Genomic DNA, 13646 nt, shown 5'->3' with positions numbered 1-13646 from the left:
GAGGGGACACTGTCCTCTAATAACATATATTACAGAGGCTGCAGGCAGGAGAGGGGTACAGGCTGCTGGAAGGTGAGGAGGTGACACTGTCCTCTAATAACATATATTACAGAGAGGCTGCAGGCAGGAGAGGGGGTACAGGCTGCTGGAAGGTGAGGAGGTGACACTGTCCTCTAATAACATATATTACAGAGTCTGCAGGCAGGAGAGGGGTACAGGCTGCTGGAAGGTGAGGAGGTGACACTGTCCTCTAATAACATATATTACAGAGAGGCTGCAGGCAGGAGAGGGGGTACAGGCTGCTGGAAGGTGAGGAGGAGACACTGTCCTCTAATAACATATATTACAGAGGCTGCAGGCAGGAGAGGGGGTACTGGCTGCTGGAAGGTGAGGAGGTGACACTGTCCTCTAATAACATATATTACAGAGGCTGCAGGCAGGAGAGGGGGTACAGGCTGCTGGAAGGTGAGGAGGTGACACTGTCCTCTAATAACATATATTACAGAGGCTGCAGGCAGGAGAGGGGGTACAGGCTGCTGGAAGGTGAGGAGGAGACACTGTCCTCTAATAACATATATTACAGAGAGGCTGCAGGCAGGAGAGGGGGTACAGGCTGCTGGAAGGTGAGGAGGTGACACTGTCCTCTAATAACATATATTACAGAGGCTGCAGGCAGGAGAGGGGTACAGGCTGCTGGAAGGTGAGGAGGTGACACTGTCCTCTAATAACATATATTACAGAGAGGCTGCAGGCAGGAGAGGGGTACAGGCTGCTGGAAGGTGAGGAGGGGACACTGTCCTCTAATAACATATATTACAGAGGCTGCAGGCAGGAGAGGGGTACAGGCTGCTGGAAGGTGAGGAGGTGACACTGTCCTCTAATAACATATATTACAGAGGCTGCAGGCAGGAGAGGGGTACAGGCTGCTGGAAGGTGAGGAGGTGACACTGTCCTCTAATAACATATATTACAGAGGCTGCAGGCAGGAGAGAGGTACAGGCTGCTGGAAGGTGAGGAGGTGACACTGTCCTCTAATAACATATATTACAGAGAGGCTGCAGGCAGGAGAGGGGTACAGGCTGCTGGAAGGTGAGGAGGTGACACTGTCCTCTAATAACATATATTACAGAGAGGCTGCAGGCAGGAGAGGGGGTACAGGCTGCTGGAAGGTGAGGAGGTGACACTGTCCTCTAATAACATATATTACAGAGAGGCTGCAGGCAGGAGAGGGGGTACAGGCTGCTGGAAGGTGAGGAGGGGACACTGTCCTCTAATAACATATATTACAGAGAGGCTGCAGGCAGGAGAGGGGGTACAGGCTGCTGGAAGGTGAGGAGGGGACACTGTCCTCTAATAACATATATTACAGAGGCTGCAGGCAGGAGAGGGGGTACAGGCTGCTGGAAGGTGAGAGGTGACACTGTCCTCTAATAACATATATTACAGAGGCTGCAGGCAGGAGAGGGGTACAGGCTGCTGGAAGGTGAGGAGGTGACACTGTCCTCTAATAACATATATTACAGAGAGGCTGCAGGCAGGAGAGGGGTACAGGCTGCTGGAAGGTGAGAAGGTGACACTGTCCTCTAATAACATATATTACAGAGGCTGCAGGCAGGAGAGGGGGTACAGGCTGCTGGAAGGTGAGGAGGTGACACTGTCCTCTAATAACATATATTACAGAGAGGCTGCAGGCAGGAGAGGGGGTACAGGCTGCTGGAAGGTGAGGAGGTGACACTGTCCTCTAATAACATATATTACAGAGAGGCTGCAGGCAGGAGAGGGGTACAGGCTGCTGGAAGGTGAGGAGATGACACTGTCCTCTAATAACATATATTACAGAGGCTGCAGGCAGGAGAGGGGGTACAGGCTGCTGGGAGGTGACACTGTCCTCTAATAACCTATATTACAGAGGCTGCAGGCAGGAGAGGGGTACAGGCTGCTGGAAGGTGAGGAGGTGACACTGTCCTCTAATAACATATATTACAGAGGGGCTGCAGGCAGGAGAGGGGGTACAGGCTGCTGGAAGGTGAGGAGGTGACACTGTCCTCTAATAACATATATTACAGAGGCTGCAGGCAGGAGAGGGGGTACAGGCTGCTGGAAGGTGAGGAGGTGACCCTGTCCTCTAATAACATATATTACAGAGGCTGCAGGCAGGAGAGGGGGTACAGGCTGCTGGAAGGTGAGGAGATGACACTGTCCTCTAATAACATATATTACAGAGGCTGCATGCAGGAGAGGGGGTACAGGCTGCTGGAAGGTGAGGAGGTGACACTGTCCTCTAATAACATATATTACAGAGAGGCTGCAGGCAGGAGAGGGGGTACAGGCTGCTGGAAGGTGAGGAGGTGACCCTGTCCTCTAATAACATATATTACAGAGGCTGCAGGCAGGAGAGGGGGTACAGGCTGCTGGAAGGTGAGGAGATGACACTGTCCTCTAATAACATATATTACAGAGGCTGCATGCAGGAGAGGGGGTACAGGCTGCTGGAAGGTGAGGAGGTGACACTGTCCTCTAATAACATATATTACAGAGGCTGCAGGCAGGAGAGGGGGTACAGGCTGCTGGAAGGTGAGGAGGTGACAGTGTCCTCTAATAACATATATTACAGAGAGGCTGCAGGCAGGAGAGGGGGTACAGGCTGCTGGAAGGTGAGGAGGTGACACTGTCCTCTAATAACATATATTACAGAGGCTGCAGGCAGGAGAGGGGTACAGGCTGCTGGAAGGTGAGGAGGTGACACTGTCCTCTAATAACATATATTACAGAGAGGCTGCAGGCAGGAGAGGGGTACAGGCTGCTGGAAGGTGAGGAGGTGACACTGTCCTCTAATAACATATATTACAGAGAGGCTGCAGGCAGGAGAGGGGGTACAGGCTGCTGGAAGGTGAGGAGGGGACACTGTCCTCTAATAACATATATTACAGAGGCTGCAGGCAGGAGAGGGGGTACAGGCTGCTGGAAGGTGACACTGTCCTCTAATAACATATATTACAGAGGCTGCAGGCAGGAGAGGGGGTACAGGCTGCTGGAAGGTGAGAGGTGACACTGTCCTCTAATAACATATATTACAGAGGCTGCAGGCAGGAGAGGGGGTACAGGCTGCTGGAAGGTGAGGAGGTGACACTGTCCTCTAATAACATATATTACAGAGGCTGCAGGCAGGAGAGGGGTACAGGCTGCTGGAAGGTGAGAGGTGACACTGTCCTCTAATAACATATATTACAGAGGCTGCAGGCAGGAGAGGGGGTACAGGCTGCTGGAAGGTGAGAGGTGACACTGTCCTCTAATAACATATATTACAGAGGCTGCAGGCAGGAGAGGGGGTACAGGCTGCTGGAAGGTGAGGAGGTGACACTGTCCTCTAGTAACATATATTACAGAGGCTGCAGGCAGGAGAGGGGGTACAGGCTGCTGGAAGGTGAGGAGGTGACACTGTCCTCTAATAACATATATTACAGAGGGGCTGCAGGCAGGAGAAGGGGTACAGGCTGCTGGAAGGTGAGGAGGTGACACTGTCCTCTAATAACATATATTACAGAGGCTGCAGGCAGGAGAGGGGGTACAGGCTGCTGGGAGGTGAGGAGGTGACACTGTCCTCTAATAACATATATTACAGAGAGGCTGCAGGCAGGAGAGGGGGTACAGGCTGCTGGAAGGTGAGGAGGTGACACTGTCCTCTAATAACATATATTACAGAGGCTGCAGGCAGGAGAGGGAGTACAGGCTGCTGGAAGGTGAGGATGTGACACTGTCCTCTAATAACATATATTACAGAGGCTGCAGGCAGGAGAGGGGGTACAGGCTGCTGGAAGGTGAGGAGGTGACACTGTCCTCTAATAACATATATTACAGAGGCTGCAGGCAGGAGAGGGGTACAGGCTGCTGGAAGGTGAGGAGGTGACACTGTCCTCTAATAACATATATTACAGAGGCTGCAGGCAGGAGAGGGGGTACAGGCTGCTGGAAGGTGAGGAGGTGACCCTGTCCTCTAATAACATATATTACAGAGGCTGCAGGCAGGAGAGGGGGTACAGGCTGCTGGAAGGTGAGGAGGTGACACTGTCCTCTAATAACATATATTACAGAGGCTGCAGGCAGGAGAGGGGGTACAGGCTGCAGGCAGGAGAGGGGTACAGGCTGCTGGAAGGTGAGGAGGTGACACTGTCCTCTAGTAACATATATTACAGAGGCTGCAGGCAGGAGAGGGGGTACAGGCTGCTGGAAGGTGAGGAGGTGACACTGTTCTCTAATAACATATATTACAGAGGCTGCAGGCAGGAGAGGGGGTACAGGCTGCTGGAAGGTGAGGAGGTGACACTGTCCTCTAATAACATATATTACAGAGAGGCTGCAGGCAGGAGAGGGGGTACAGGCTGCTGGAAGGTGAGGAGGTGACACTGTCCTCTAATAACATATATTACAGAGGCTGCAGGCAGGAGAGGGGGTACAGGCTGCTGGAAGGTGAGGAGGTGACACTGTCCTCTAATAACATATATTACAGAGAGGCTGCAGGCAGGAGAGGGGTACAGGCTGCTGGAAGGTGAGGAGGTGACACTGTCCTCTAATAACATATATTACAGAGGCTGCAGGCAGGAGAGGGGGTACAGGCTGCTGGAAGGTGAGGAGGTGACACTGTTCTCTAATAACATATATTACAGAGGCTGCAGGCAGGAGAGGGGGTACAGGCTGCTGGAAGGTGAGGAGGTGACACTGTCCTCTAATAACATATATTACAGAGAGGCTGCAGGCAGGAGAGGGGTACAGGCTGCAGGCAGGAGAGGGGGTACAGGCTGCAGGCAGGAGAGGGGTACAGGCTGCTGGAAGGTGAGGAGGTGACACTGTCCTCTAATAACATATATTACAGAGGCTGCAGGCAGGAGAGGGGGTACAGGCTGCAGGCAGGAGAGGGGTACAGGCTGCTGGAAGGTGAGGAGGTGACACTGTCCTCTAATAACATATATTACAGAGGCTGCAGGCAGGAGAGGGGGTACAGGCTGCTGGAAGGTGACACTGTCCTCTAATAACATATATTACAGAGGCTGCAGGCAGGAGAGGGGTACAGGCTGCTGGAAGGTGAGGAGATGACACTGTCCTCTAATAACATATATTACAGAGGCTGCAGGCAGGAGAGGGGGTACAGGCTGCTGGAAGTTGAGGAGGTGACACTGTCCTCTAATAACATATATTACAGAGAGGCTGCAGGCAGGAGAGGGGGTACAGGCTGCTGGAAGGTGAGGAGGTGACACTGCCCTCTAATAACATATATTACAGAGGCTGCAGGCAGGAGAGGGGGTACAGGCTGCTGGAAGGTGAGGAGGTGACACTGTCCTCTAATAACATATATTACAGAGAGGCTGCAGGCAGGAGAGGGGGTACAGGCTGCTGGAAGGTGAGGAGGTGACACTGTCCTCTAATAACATATATTACAGAGAGGCTGCAGGCAGGAGAGGGGGTACAGGCTGCTGGAAGGTGAGGAGGTGACACTGTCCTCTAATAACATATATTACAGAGAGGCTGCAGGCAGGAGAGGGGGTACAGGCTGCTGGAAGGTGAGGAGGGGACACTGTCCTCTAATAACATATATTACAGAGGCTGCAGGCAGGAGAGGGGGTACAGGCTGCTGGAAGGTGAGAGGTGACACTGTCCTCTAATAACATATATTACAGAGGCTGCAGGCAGGAGAGGGGGTACAGGCTGCTGGAAGGTGAGGAGGTGACACTGTCCTCTAATAACATATATTACAGAGGGGCTGCAGGCAGGAGAGGGGGTACAGGCTGCTGGAAGGTGAGGAGATGACACTGTCCTCTAATAACATATATTACAGAGGCTGCAGGCAGGAGAGGGGGTACAGGCTGCTGGAAGGTGAGGAGGTGACACTGTCCTCTAATAACATATATTACAGAGGCTGCAGGCAGGAGAGGGGTACAGGCTGCTGGAAGGGGAGGAGGTGACACTGTCCTCTAATAACATATATTACAGAGGCTGCAGGCAGGAGAGGGGGTACAGGCTGCTGGAAGGTGAGGAGGTGACACTGTCCTCTAATAACATATATTACAGAGAGGCTGCAGGCAGGAGAGGGGGTACAGGCTGCTGGAAGGTGAGGAGGTGACACTGTCCTCTAATAACATATATTACAGAGGCTGCAGGCAGGAGAGGGGTACAGGCTGCTGGAAGGTGAGGAGGTGACACTGTCCTCTAATAACATATATTACAGAGGCTGCAGGCAGGAGAGGGGGTACAGGCTGCTGGAAGGTGAGGTGACACTGTCCTCTAATAACATATATTACAGAGGCTGCAGGCAGGAGAGGGGGTACAGACTGCTGGAAGGTGAGGAGGTGACACTGTCCTCTAATAACATATATTACAGAGGCTGCAGGCAGGAGAGGGGTACAGGCTGCTGGAAGGTGAGGAGGTGACACTGTCCTCTAATAACATATATTAAAGAGGCTGCAGGCAGGAGAGGGGTACAGGCTGCTGGAAGGTGAGGAGGTGACACTGTCCTCTAATAACATATATTACAGAGAGGCTGCAGGCAGGAGAGGGGGTACAGGCTGCTGGAAGGTGAGGAGGTGACACTGTCCTCTAATAACATATATTACAGAGGCTGCAGGCAGGAGAGGGGTACAGGCTGCTGGAAGGTGAGGAGGGGACACTGTCCTCTAATAACATATATTACAGAGGCTGCAGGCAGGAGAGGGGTACAGGCTGCTGGAAGGTGAGGAGGTGACACTGTCCTCTAATAACATATATTACAGAGGCTGCAGGCAGGAGAGGGGGTACAGGCTGCTGGAAGGTGAGGAGGTGACACTGTCCTCTAATAACATATATTACAGAGGCTGCAGGCAGGAGAGGGGGTACAGGCTGCTGGAAGGTGAGGAGGTGACACTGTCCTCTAATAACCTATATTACAGAGGCTGCAGGCAGGAGAGGGGGTACAGGCTGCTGGAAGGTGAGGAGGTGACACTGTCCTCTAATAACATATATTACAGAGGCTGCAGGCAGGAGAGGGGTACAGGCTCCTGGAAAGTGAGGAGGTGACACTGTCCTCTAATAACATATATTACAGAGGCTGCAGGCAGGAGAGGGGGTACAGGCTGCTGGAAGGTGAGGAGATGACACTGTCCTCTAATAACATATATTACAGAGGCTGCAGGCAGGAGAGGGGTACAGGCTGCTGGAAGGTGAGAGGTGACACTGTCCTCTAATAACATATATTACAGAGAGGCTGCAGGCAGGAGAGGGGGTACAGGCTGCTGGGAGGTGAGGAGATGACACTGTCCTCTAATAACATATATTACAGGGGCTGCAGGCAGGAGAGGGGTACAGGCTGCTGGAAGGTGAGGAGGTGACACTGTCCTCTAATAACATATATTACAGAGGCTGCAGGCAGGAGAGGGGGTACAGGCTGCTGGAAGGTGAGGAGGTGACACTGTCCTCTAATAACATATATTACAGAGGCTGCAGGCAGGAGAGGGGGTACAGGCTGCTGGAAGGTGAGGAGGAGACACTGTCCTCTAATAACATATATTACAGAGAGGCTGCAGGCAGGAGAGGGGGTACAGGCTGCTGGAAGGTGAGGAGGTGACACTGTCCTCTAATAACATATATTACAGAGGCAGCAGGCAGGAGAGGGGGTACAGACTGCTGGAAGGTGAGGAGGAGACACTGTCCTCTAATAACATATATTACAGAGAGGCTGCAGGCAGGAGAGGGGTACAGGCTGCTGGAAGGTGAGGAGGTGACACTGTCCTCTAATAACATATATTACAGAGGCTGCAGGCAGGAGAGGGGGTACAGGCTGCTGGAAGGTGAGGAGGTGACACTGTCCTCTAATAACATATATTACAGAGGCTGCAGGCAGGAGAGGGGTACAGGCTGCTGGAAGGTGAGGAGGTGACACTGTCCTCTAATAACATATATTACAGAGGCTGCAGGCAGGAGAGGGGTACAGGCTGCTGGAAGGTGAGGAGGTGACACTGTCCTCTAATAACATATATTACAGAGGCTGCAGGCAGGAGAGGGGTACAGGCTGCTGGAAGGTGAGGAGGTGACACTGTCCTCTAATAACATATATTACAGAGAGGCTGCAGGCAGGAGAGGGGTACAGGCTGCTGGAAGGTGAGGAGGTGACACTGTCCTCTAATAACATATATTACAGAGGCTGCAGGCAGGAGAGGGGTACAGACTGCTGGAAGGTGAGGAGGTGACACTGTTCTCTAATAACATATATTACAGAGAGGCTGCAGGCAGGAGAGGGGTACAGGCTGCTGGAAGGTGAGGAGGTGACACTGTCCTCTAATAACATATATTACAGAGGCTGCAGGCAGGAGAGGGGGTACAGGCTGCTGGAAGGTGAGGAGGTGACACTGTCCTCTAATAACATATATTACAGAGGCTGCAGGCAGGAGAGGGGGTACAGGCTGCTGGAAGGTGAGGAGGTGACACTGTCCTCTAATAACATATATTACAGAGGCTGCAGGCAGGAGAGGGGGGTACAGGCTGCTGGGAGGTGAGGAGACGACACAGTCCCCTAATAACATATATTACAGAGGCTGCAGGCAGGAGAGGGGGTACAGGCTGCTGGAAGGTGAGGAGGTGGCACTGTCCTCTAATAACATATATTACAGAGAGGCTGCAGGCAGGAGAGGGGGTACAGGCTGCTGGAAGGTGAGGAGGTGACACTGTCCTCTAATAACATATATTACAGAGGCTGCAGGCAGGAGAGGGGGTACAGGCTGCTGGAAGGTGAGGAGGTGACACTGTCCTCTAATAACATATATTACAGAGGCTGCAGGCAGGAGAGTGGGTACAGGCTGCTGGAAGGTGAGGAGGTGACACTGTCCTCTAATAACATATATTACAGAGAGGCTGCAGGCAGGAGAGGGGTACAGGCTGCTGGAAGGGGAGGAGGTGACACTGTCCTCTAATAACATATATTACAGAGGCTGCAGGCAGGAGAGGGGGTACAGGCTGCTGGAAGGTGAGGAGGGGACACTGTCCTCTAATAACATATATTACAGAGAGGCTGCAGGCAGGAGAGGGGTACAGGCTGCTGGAAGGTGAGGAGGTGACACTGTCCTCTAGTAACATATATTACAGAGAGGCTGCAGGCAGGAGAGGGGGTACAGGCTGCTGGAAGGTGAGGAGGTGACACTGTCCTCTAATAACATATATTACAGAGGCTGCAGGCAGGAGAGGGGGTACAGGCTGCTGGAAGGTGAGGAGGTGACACTGTCCTCTAATAACATATATTACAGAGGCTGCAGGCAGGAGAGGGGTACAGGCTGCTGGAAGGTGAGGAGGTGACACTGTCCTCTAATAACATATATTACAGAGGCTGCAGGCAGGAGAGGGGGTACAGGCTGCTGGAAGGTGAGGAGGTGACACTGTCCTGTAATAACATATATTACAGAGGCTGCAGGCAGGAGAGGGGGTACAGGCTGCTGGGAGGTGAGGAGGTGACACTGTCCTCTAATAACATATATTACAGAGGCTGCAGGCAGGAGAGGGGGTACAGGCTGCTGGAAGGTGAGGAGGTGACACTGTCCTCTAATAACATATATTACAGTGGCTGCAGGCAGGAGAGGGGTACAGACTGCTGGAAGGTGAGGAGGTGACACTGTCCTCTAATAACATATATTACAGAGGCTGCAGGCAGGAGAGGGGGTACAGGCTGCTGGAAGGTGAGGAGGGGACACTGTCCTCTAATAACATATATTACAGAGAGGCTGCAGGCAGGAGAGGGGGTACAGGCTGCTGGAAGGTGAGGAGGGGACACTGTCCTCTAATAACATATATTACAGAGAGGCTGCAGGCAGGAGGGGGTACAGGCTGCTGGGAGGTGAGGAGGTGACACTGTCCTCTAATAACATATATTACAGAGGCTGCAGGCAGGAGAGGGGGTACAGGCTGCTGGAAGGTGAGGAGGTGACACTGTCCTCTAATAACATATATTACAGAGGCTGCAGGCAGGAGAGGGGGTACAGGCTGCTGGAAGGTGAGGAGGTGACACTGTCCTCTAATAACATATATTACAGAGAGGCTGCAGACAGGAGAGGGGGTACAGGCTGCTGGAAGGTGAGGAGGTGACACTGTCCTCTAATAACATATATTACAGAGGCTGCAGGCAGGAGAGGGGGTACAGGCTGCTGGAAGGTGAGGAGGTGACACTGTCCTCTAATAACATATATTACAGAGGCTGCAGGCAGGAGAGGGGGTACAGGCTGCTGGAAGGTGAGGAGGGGACACTGTCCTCTAATAACATATATTACAGAGAGGCTGCAGGCAGGAGAGGGGGTACAGGCTGCTGGAAGGTGAGGAGGGGACACTGTCCTCTAATAACATATATTACAGAGAGGCTGCAGGCAGGAGGGGGTACAGGCTGCTGGAAGGTGAGGAGGTGACACTGTCCTCTAATAACATATATTACATATAGATATAAACCAGTATCTCTGCTTGCTTTGTTGATAACACTGCTGTCTTGTAACACTGATTGAGCTGGAGAGTTTCCTCTGCTGTGATGTAATATTCGCTGCTCTTCCTCTTGTTATTCGGATACAGTCGCTATTTCCATGTCTTGCTCTATATTTACCTGTATTGTCTCCGGGGGGAGATATAAATACTTTCTTTCCTGTGTTGGGGATTGTGTAGTCCCCGGGGGGTGTCAGCAAGTAGCATCGAACTCTAACTGATTTCCTCCTCTTTTCTGCTCCTGTTTCATCTCGTATTGTGTATACAGGACACACCACACTAAGATTGTCGTTTCTTACACCGGTCCTAGTCAGGCGCCCGCAGGAGTAAGATGCAAGTTATTTATTAAGAGTCGCACACTTGTAAATATATAAATTAGTGGCATCTTGGGCTGTCCGTGTGCCAGGGAGGTCTTAGACCGCTCAGAGCTGCGCATATTGAGGTCCGGTTCTGGCATAAATTACAGTAAATTGTCCCTGCCCACTTTTTGAAAAAACGTGGAACACGGCTTAAAAATGTAAAAAGTTTTACATTTTTGTGCAAATTGGCCATGCGCCTAAATGGCTTTATAAATGAGGGCCTCCCGCGTCGCAGTCACCGCTTTGTTTTGCCTTGATTTTCATGAATTGATGGCAAAACTTTTTGGGGGGAGAATTGTGGACAAATGTTTAATATGCCGGTGACTCGTTACTGAGGCTGCGGATGATTTGTTGCTCTGGACTCTGCGATCGGTCACGTCCAGCACGAGGTGTCGTTATATGATTGCTGGGATGAGGCCGCCATCTTGTCGTCTTGGCTCCGTCTACACTTGTGCTTTTCTAGTTTGACTTCTACTCGGTGGCGACTGATTTGTGTTTCCCGTCTGCTGATTAGAAGGATGTGTGGGGGGGGGGGGGTGATTTCTTTGTCCTGATAAAACGTTGCGCTCCTCCCTAATCACAGGCGCAGAGTCCAGAATTGATCATTATTATTATATTGAGGATATAAAGATGTCCGTTCTTGTATATATTGTATATGTAATGACTCGTCCTCTCTGAGCAGGACCTCCCGGAGAGCCTGGATGATTTCCTGCTGCCTTCAGATGATGATTTTGCACAAGACATGTACGTTATCGGAGTCCAGGAAGGAAGCCCTGACCGGTCAGTGTCCATATCCCCCTGTGTATACAGTATATACCTCTCCTAATATATTCAAGGGGTTGTATGAGATTAGAAAAACAATGGCTGCCCTTCCAGAAACCGCATGAATACCAGACACAAGGACTAAAGTAATGCAAACGGGACCGACCTGCAATACCAGACACGTCCATGGATTGGATTGGCGCTGTTTCTGGAAGAAAGCAGCTGTGTTTTTTTGTTTTTGTTTTTTTTATTCTCATACAACCTCTTTGTGGTTCTTTACTTGTACGGTACAATTGTGAATAGTTATCAGTGCGGGGGTTACAGGCCTGAGCCTATTCCTAGTTCCTCATGACAACACTTCCTGCTGTGCTTTGGCTTTGTTCATCGTTGACATGTGGATATCACATCTCCATTACTGTGCGCACAAATATTCACAACTGTGGGTTTGTAGTAGAAATTATCGGCTTGTTTTTGAGGGCCGGCTCACATCTCTCCGTGACATGACGGCCCAAGCCTTGGATGCCTATGGTTAGATGTGAACAGAGCCTTAGACTCCTGTCCTGAAGGGACTATAAAGCGAAGAACGTCTGAACAGTCTCCAGGGCGATTCATAGATGATGTCTGGGATCTTCCTTCGGTTTTGACATTATATGTGACCCTTGTGTGCACTTACAGGCGGGAGTGGGAGATACGACTACAGGAGACCCTCGGACCCCATTATGTGTTACTCCACTCATGCGCCCATGGCGTCCTCTACCTCTCGGTCTTTATCCGACGCGACCTGATCTGGTTCTGTTCAGGTAAGATCGCTCTCGTTTCCATCACTCCCATCATTTGTTCTCATTTTTCAGAATGTTAAATGAGCAAATGATGAGTATGGCAGAAAGGATTTCTTCACTTTGGACAACCCATATCCATCTGATGTCTGGACCGCGCAGTCAGCTGGCAGGTGTTCACCTCTCCTGCAATGATGATCCCCCCACCCTGATATAGTCTGGCATAGGATAGTACCCCAATATCCTGGAGAACCCGATATCCTGGAGACCCCAATATCCCAGAGAACCCTTTATTATAAATTTCAGCGGCAGTTTTAGTGACCACGTTTTTATTTCTGACACTGGTATTTTGCCCTAAACAGTCAGTTTTATAGATTTTTCTACAGACATCTCATAGTGACATGTCAGACATTTTGATTGGTGGGGGGTCCGAGCACTGAGACTCCCCACCAATCACTAGAATGATGCAGCTGAAGGTCTCGTGTGACCGCTCGGCCGCTTCGTATCTGTTCGTTTTTTCCCGGAAAGCCGATGTGTCGGAGTGCGGGATCATAGACTTTCTATTGTGTCCGTACACCATAGATTTATTTCCGGAAAAAGCCGAACAGACACGAAGCGGCGGAGCGCTCACAGGAGACCTTCAGCTGCTTCGTTCTAGTGATTGGTGGGGTCTCAATGCTCGGACCCCCACCAATCCAAACCTCTGACGTGTCACTATTATATCTCACTATGACAGGACATAAGTTTGTCAAACATTTAGCTGCACTTTGAGCGTTTCCTGCAGCTTTCCTCATAGGATAATAATATAGGAAGTTGCCGTCAAACTTCTTCATTTACCTTCCTGCGGATCCGACGTTTCACAGGGTCACAAAACATCAGACATCAGAAGGGCGGGGGGGGGGGGGGGGGGGGTGTGTGTTATCTGGTGCAGCTGCATGTAGTGATACCGCTTCGTGTGTTTCCTTCTATAGAGGTAGAATACGCCACGGTGACCACACGGATCGTCTCTCAGATCAAGACCAAAGGAGCCCTGGGTGTGTCGTTTACTTTTTTTGGAACCTCCTTCCTCTTCATCACATCACATTTCACATGTAAGAATATAAAGGGCCGGTCCAGTCCCGTGAAAAAATTTCTAACTTCCTAATAAACTTTCTGCTTCATTTCCTAACCATTTTTAGGATCTTTGCTTGTTGTCTGTGAATGGGAATATTCGTTATTTACATGTAAAGATTGAAATCTCGTGCTGACCTAGTCCTGCTCACACAGTTGATGG

The 13646-nt window shown here is 50.9% G+C and overlaps 1 protein-coding gene across 1 annotated transcript in view; it reads left to right on the top strand.

Annotated features, from left to right (window-relative positions):
• The window catches only part of INPP5E (inositol polyphosphate-5-phosphatase E), a 53235-nt gene that overhangs the window by 29457 nt on the left and 10132 nt on the right, over positions 1 to 13646 (top strand). The window contains exons 4-6 of the mRNA XM_075834618.1: positions 11518 to 11615; positions 12273 to 12397; positions 13345 to 13464. Of these exons, the coding sequence (XP_075690733.1) occupies positions 11518 to 11615; positions 12273 to 12397; positions 13345 to 13464 (343 nt within the window). The remainder of the gene's footprint in view (positions 1 to 11517; positions 11616 to 12272; positions 12398 to 13344; positions 13465 to 13646) is intronic.

Source organism: Rhinoderma darwinii, chromosome 8 (assembly GCF_050947455.1).
Source record: "Rhinoderma darwinii isolate aRhiDar2 chromosome 8, aRhiDar2.hap1, whole genome shotgun sequence".
In the NCBI taxonomy this organism is placed as follows: Eukaryota; Metazoa; Chordata; class Amphibia; order Anura; family Rhinodermatidae; genus Rhinoderma; species Rhinoderma darwinii.
This window is presented reverse-complemented; position numbering and strand designations above follow the sequence as displayed.